This window comes from Sminthopsis crassicaudata, chromosome 2 (genome assembly GCF_048593235.1).
Source record: "Sminthopsis crassicaudata isolate SCR6 chromosome 2, ASM4859323v1, whole genome shotgun sequence".
In the NCBI taxonomy this organism is placed as follows: Eukaryota; Metazoa; Chordata; class Mammalia; order Dasyuromorphia; family Dasyuridae; genus Sminthopsis; species Sminthopsis crassicaudata.
In genome coordinates, this window is record NC_133618.1 from 320655159 (window position 1) to 320661770 (window position 6612).

A 6612-nucleotide genomic window follows, 5' to 3' on the forward strand; every position below is an offset into this window, starting at 1 on the left:
CATTTTTGTTTTTCTTCCCAGGTTATTTTTACCTTCTGAATCCAATTCTTCTTGTGCAATAAGAGAACTGTTCATTTCTACACACATATATTGTACCTAGGATATACTATAACATATTTAACATGTATAAGACTGCCTGCTATCTAGGGGAGTGGAGGGAAAAGTTGGAACAGAAGTGAGTGCAGGGGATAATGTAAAAAATTACCTGTGCATATGTTGTCAATAAAAAGGTATTAAAAAAAAAAGAAAAAAAAAGTATGTTTTTCTGAGGACTAATTCTTCCCTTAATCTACCTTCTCTCTAATACCCATTTCTTCCCATTCCTTACTATTTCCCTATTGAGTGTAGTATATTTCTGTACCCAGTTGTGTGTATTCTCAAAAGGGGGGTGGACAGATAGAAGAGAAGGCAGATTTTTGCTGATTGAAAAAAAAAATTTTTTTAATTATTCTTAAAAGAGAAAATATTAGGATAACCTGGCTCCTTGTAATGAAAAAGAAATATAAAGGGCAGCTAGGTGGTGCAGTGGATAGAGCACCAGCCTTGAATTCAGGAGGACCGGAGTTCAAATCTGATCTCAGACACTTAACACTTCCTAGCTGTGTGACCTTGGGCAAGTCACTTAACCCCAGCCTCAGGAGGAAAAAAATAAAAATAAAATAAAAAGAACATATAAAAAAGAAAAAGAAATATAATTATAGATTTATTCCAATTTGTTTTTTTCCTCATCAGGAATAAAATCTACCATGTACCTATCTTCAAAACTCAATTTCCAGGTGAAGTCAGCATTCTCCACACTCTTCTGTTCCCGGATAATTTCAATGCTCTTAGAAAATGAAACTTAGCTCCATTTCAAAAAAAGACAGGAAAAATGGCCAGGGGTAGAATGCACCATGAAAATATAAGGTACTATATTGTTTTACTCTAACAGGAAAAACCACAATAAATAAAAATCTAAAAATGTTAAACCCTGGATTTCTTTTCATGGAAGTTTTTATTATAGCAAGAATATTACCATATTCATTAGGCTGCATTACTTTCGACAGTAAAATGATATTAATTGCTCATTAATTTATATAAGAGAGTATCTAGTGGATTTCTCTCTCTTAAATACTTTGGGTTCAACTTAATTTGACACAGACATCTTTTCAAATTGAGAATTTTCTTTACCCACTTCCTACACTTTTTAGAACATAACATGATGGTAAAGGATCTCCATTATAAAACATATGCAAACAGATTTTTTTTAAAGTCTAGCCTATCATATTAGGCTATCAATCTCTGAAGGGGCAGGATTATGTTATCTTTCATAAAATATAGGTATTTTGTAAACTTACAAGTACTATGTAAAATTTGCTGCAATTATTATTATTGCTATTTTTGTATTGACAGCACTTACATAGTATTTTGCACAAAGTAGGTGCTTAATGTGTATTTAATAGAATTTTTTAAAAATCCAGTTTCTCAGACTGAAAGCAAAGAAATGTCACTTGTTCTAAATTTTCATTCCTTTTACCTAATAAGAATGATATTTGCTTTAATAGGTCACTTTAATTCAATGATATTACTTTGTGGTCACACTGTACCTGCCAGGGAAATTTCAATGTAATTTAATTTAAGCAGAAAAGAAAAGCATGCTTACAAACTTTAAACAATTTCATACTGTTACACATTCTACTACTCAACTTTGTTCTAGAACCATTACAATATTTTAATGAAATAATTAATTCTTTTAAATGGACAGTGCTCTTCAAAGCTGTTTGTATAAAGAGTCTGAATTACTCTACTGTTGAGCATGCTATGAAATAAATGCGTAGCAAGTCACCAAAAAATGGTTACAGCATGCTGTCTTCCATTTTTTGTCAAGAAAATATTCTCCCACCTATCCAAAACTGAACTCATTTCACTTCCCACCATAACCCTCACCCTTTCCAAACTTCTCTCTTTTGTTCAAAGACACCACCATCCTTCCTGTCTTCCAGGTTTCAACTTTAGTGTCTTCCTTGATTCCTAATGTTTCTCCCTGTATACATCCCCATCAGTTGGCAAATGTAGCCATCTCTACCTCAACAATACCTTTGTCTCCAATCCCTTCTACCTATTCATATAATCCCTACCCTGACTGAGACTTTTCATTCTTTTCCTAGATTAGTGCAATGGTCTTCTAATTGGTATCCTTATCTCAAGTCTCTTGTTTAATCCATTCTTCAGAGAGATGATCAATTGATTTGCCTCAAAGAAAAATCTGACATTTTGTTGCCTGATAAAACTACTATAGCACCATGTTACCTCAAGGATAAAATATAAATACTTTGGCTTTTAAAACCCTTCACAACTTATATTTTCAGCTTCATCAAAAATTACGCCCATTCCAAATTCAATGGTTCAGCAAGACTGGCCTATTAACCTCATCCTCACCTGTCTCTTGGAATCTCTCTTTTACGAGGCAACTCAAGTAGTACCTAATGTACATTGCTGTTCAGTCATGTTCAACTCTATAACTCTTTGGGGGGTTTTCTTGGCAAAGACACTAGGATGGTTTGCCATTTCCTTCTCCGGTCATTTTACAGATGAGGAAACTGAGGGAAGAGTTAAGTATTAAAAGAGTTAAGTGAGAGTTAAACGATTTGTTCAGGATTGTTTGAGGCAGGATTTGAATTCAGGCCCCCCCAGTACTCTTCTGTGCCACCTACTTCCCCTTAAAAACATAGTTTTTCTTTATCCTCCAACTTCTAGTGCCCTCTTTTCCAAAGTATTCTGTATTTCTTTTGTATTAATTTTTCAAATATTTTTAAGTACATTATGCATCCCTCTGCAGAATATAAGCTCCTCAATCCTAGTACCTAGTATATTACTTGGCACATAGTTGAATCATTTTAGATGCCAAATAAAAGTCACTTTATATACTAGCCAAATTTCTTCCACTGTCTTCATAAAGCTTTGTAGGACCTTAGCACATTAGTCTCCAAACTGTGGTACATAAACTTAATAGAGTAGAGAAAGGAAGAAAATACTAGACCTCCTATTTATATTCTGATTTAGTAAAATAAATACATTAAACTTTACAATGGTGCTTTCATTCAGTCAGGATGTCAATCAGAGACATGACAAGGTAAACCACATGAAGGAAGAGTAGAAATTTCATGACTCAGAAATGTCAGTGGTGACCTAACCTGTTCATTACCTTTCAGTGTACTGCAATATATTTGGTTGGTTAAGTGGTCTGATGGCATGTATTATCTAGTATTAATCTTCCTTAAAAAACAAAAACAACAACAAACACCTAAGAAATATTCCAAAGGGACACTGGAAGATGTTAATAATAATACAAGCATAAACTGTAAAAAAGCAAGTGGAAGAACAGCTACTTCTAATCTTTTTTTAATAGTTCTGTCAAGTCATATTATAGACTGAAAATGATCTAATCATATCTAAGTTAGACCAAAAAATAAGAAAAAAGCCACTAAGAGGATCCAAAATATTCTAGTCACTAATTTAAAAAAAAAAATACATTTTAAGGGTGTATTGTGACTTGATAAATTAGTTAATGACACCATGAAGCCATAACAATCAACCTGCTTAAAAGCTAAGCTTTTATAATAAAAAATTACGTGTATGTCACATAAAAATGCTCATTTTAAAAACATTTTAAAAAACTGTTCTCACATAACAAAAAAGTATTTGATAGAGTTTTGTTTAGTTTGATATTCATCTCATTTTAAAAAAAGTTTTAAAACATGCTTTACTATGTTAGTACAACAGCCCATGAATACAACTGATAAAAAATTAACAGCTGGCATAATATAGTGCTAAGATATTTGAAAGCACTTTATCTGTTAACTCTAGTTTTTTTGTCCCCACCCCACCCCACCCCCGCCTGGGGTTAAGTGACTTGCCCAGGGTCACACAGCTAGGAGGTATTAAGTGTCTGAGACCATATTTGAACTCGGGTCCTCCTGAGGATCCACTGCGCCACCTAGCTGCCACCTAGCTCCCCCCTACCTATTACCTCTTGCAACACAACAAACCAGATGCTATATAGAATCCCATTTTACAGAGGAGAGAACCGAGACCGGTGAAAGTGACTTGCTCAGGGTCACACAACTAACAGAGTCTGAGGCAGCATTGAAATTTCCGTGCAAGGTCTAACATTTGAAACACACGGTGCCATTTGTACATATATAGGGGTGCAGGCTTTCTATTTTTAATTGATGAAAGTATACGGTCGATATTTGTAGACTACTACTTTAGCGGGCTAAAAAGCATCTGTGTCCAGAGCAAGTGGTATAAAGAACAGACAGAAGACCACCACTGCGTATACACTATCGATCCCGATTTCTAGTGTATGATGCTTCCGTTCCTCACCTGGGTCACTTATCCCCAACTAACCTCGGAAATTCTGCCGCCAACAATTCCAATCTGGAAAAAAGCTTGCAGACAAAGGGAGGGTGGAGGAGCGAGGAGAAGCATTGGAATGGAACACTTAAAAGCCCCCGAGGAGTCCAAAGCAGCAGGTCACGGGACCGGGGGACAAGCTCTAATAACCCTGACCTCTGGGTGCTTACAGGAAGCCCCAGCCAAAACGGCGTCCACGAGAAGAGGAGGAGTGGAGTGCATGGCCTTTAACTTCACTCAGAGCTCGGGTCGGCGAGTGGAGAACACAACCCTCACAACCAGCCCGGACGGATACACACATCTACACAAACACACACCTACCACACATACTGAGCGACTCACATCCTCCCTCCCGCCCGTGAGGAGGGGGGAGAACGGGAGACGGGCAGGGTGGTAGTTAGCTGGCGTTGGGGAGTGGGACGGGTAGGGAGCAAACTCCAGTAGAAAACAATGGGCGCCCGGAGGCCGCCGCAGCGGCGATCGCTACCTTTCGCCGTTCCGGCCGTCGAAGAAAACGAAGTCGCCGGTCCGGACGCACTTCGCGCAGGTCAGCCGCCGGCGGGTGGTGTTGCACAGAGGACACCGTTCAACTGCCACGTACAAGCCCTCCGCATCCTCCACCGAATCCTCCAGCTCCCGGGAGGAAGGCCGGCGGACACAACCGGGAGCCTCAAACGCCCGGGATCCTTTCCCACTGGGAGACGCCATGATGGCCTCAGAGCACAGCCAGTCACGTGGGACTTTGTTTTCAACCAGGTGCATCCTGGGCGAAGGAGGGGTCTGGGAAAAGCTTGGCGGAAAAGGGCGGAGCTGGTGAAGGGAAGTGGAGGCGTGGTTTCTAGCCCCCAGCCCGCCCACGTGCTTCCTGAGACCTGTGCTTCGGAGGAGGCGGGGCCTGAAAAATAACCGGGTCTATCTAGTGACGCTCCGCGTAGCGCGCTGGGCTACTAAGCAAAAAAAAGTCTGCGCTCAGATCCAGCGCCTGACGTTTGTACTAGTTCTGTGATCCTCAGGAGCTTATTTTGTTCACTTTCTCCTCTGTAACAGGGACAATAGTAGCAGAATCCCAGAGTTGATGTGAGAATAACTGACAACTTCGCATAAGATCCTAATTGTACCCTAGGATATACTATAAGATATTTAATATGTATGGGAATGCCTGCCATCTAGGGGAGGGGGTGGAGGGAAGGAGGGGAAAAACTCGGAACAGAAGGGAGAACAAGGGATAATGTTGTAAAAAAAAAAAAAAAAAAAAAAAAAAAAAAAATTACCTATGCATATGTACTGTCAAAAAAATGTTATAATTATAAAAATTAATATAAATAAATAAATAAAAGATCCTAATTGTACTTCGAATAGCACGCTGTGTGAGATGATAGCTATTATTAATTCTTGCACAAAGCAGTAATGGGAAGCCTTTCCAAGAAGTCACAGAAAAGTTCTTGTTATTTCATTATTCTGGTTATTTAGTCACATAAGGATTCTTTTTATAATCCTTATTGATTAAAATTTGTCCGAAACAGTAGGAAGTCAATATTTAGAAATCATAAAAAAAAAAAAATCTGATGAAAATGATAAGAAAACTTGAAGCCAAATTCTTTCTGACATTGTATTTGTTTTGTCTGCTGGTTTTGTAAAAGATGCTGCAAGGGTTGCAGGCAGACTTTGAAATTGGCCTGGAAGAGTAGGAAATCAAATAACATTTAGAGACTAGATAGAAAATGCGAAGGAAAACTTGGGTAAAGTTGGTGAAAAAAATTAGATGCTAATTCCTTCTGCTGGCAAACATACTTAAGGCCTGAAAAATATGGTGTTTTCTCTAGATTGGGGGAGGGGGGATAGAAGATGAATGAGATGTGATTGTTAAGTCCATTCCTTATCATTTCAAAGTTCTGTTTTCAATCCATAAATGATGCTAGTGTATGGGTGATGTTAAGTTTTGCCCATGTAGGTTTTGTGTGTATCCACACAGGTCTCTCTAGATGTGGTTCCCAGGGAGGTAAAAATAGAATCTCTTTCCCCCTCCCTTCTCCAAGGGAAAATGATTACTGCCAGAAAGATAAGCAGCAGATTGGGGTAGAGGCTGGACTAGGTTCATTCCAGAGGAAACTGGGCCTCTGGTGGTAGGGGGTTCACTTTTTGCATACCCCTCTGCTGCTATTCTCAGTGAAAGGGAGCATTGGGCTAGAACTACATCTATTTTTTCCCTAAAATATT

The 6612-nt window shown here is 38.6% G+C and overlaps 1 protein-coding gene across 1 annotated transcript in view; it reads right to left on the minus strand.

Annotated features, from left to right (window-relative positions):
- Positions 1-5199, minus strand: part of ATG14 (autophagy related 14) — a 42369-nt gene extending 37170 nt beyond the window's left edge. The window contains exon 1 of the mRNA XM_074290200.1: positions 4883-5199. Within this exon, the coding sequence (XP_074146301.1) occupies positions 4883-5157 (275 nt within the window). The 5' untranslated portion in view covers positions 5158-5199. The remainder of the gene's footprint in view (positions 1-4882) is intronic.
- Positions 5200-6612: the final 1413 nt, after the last annotated feature.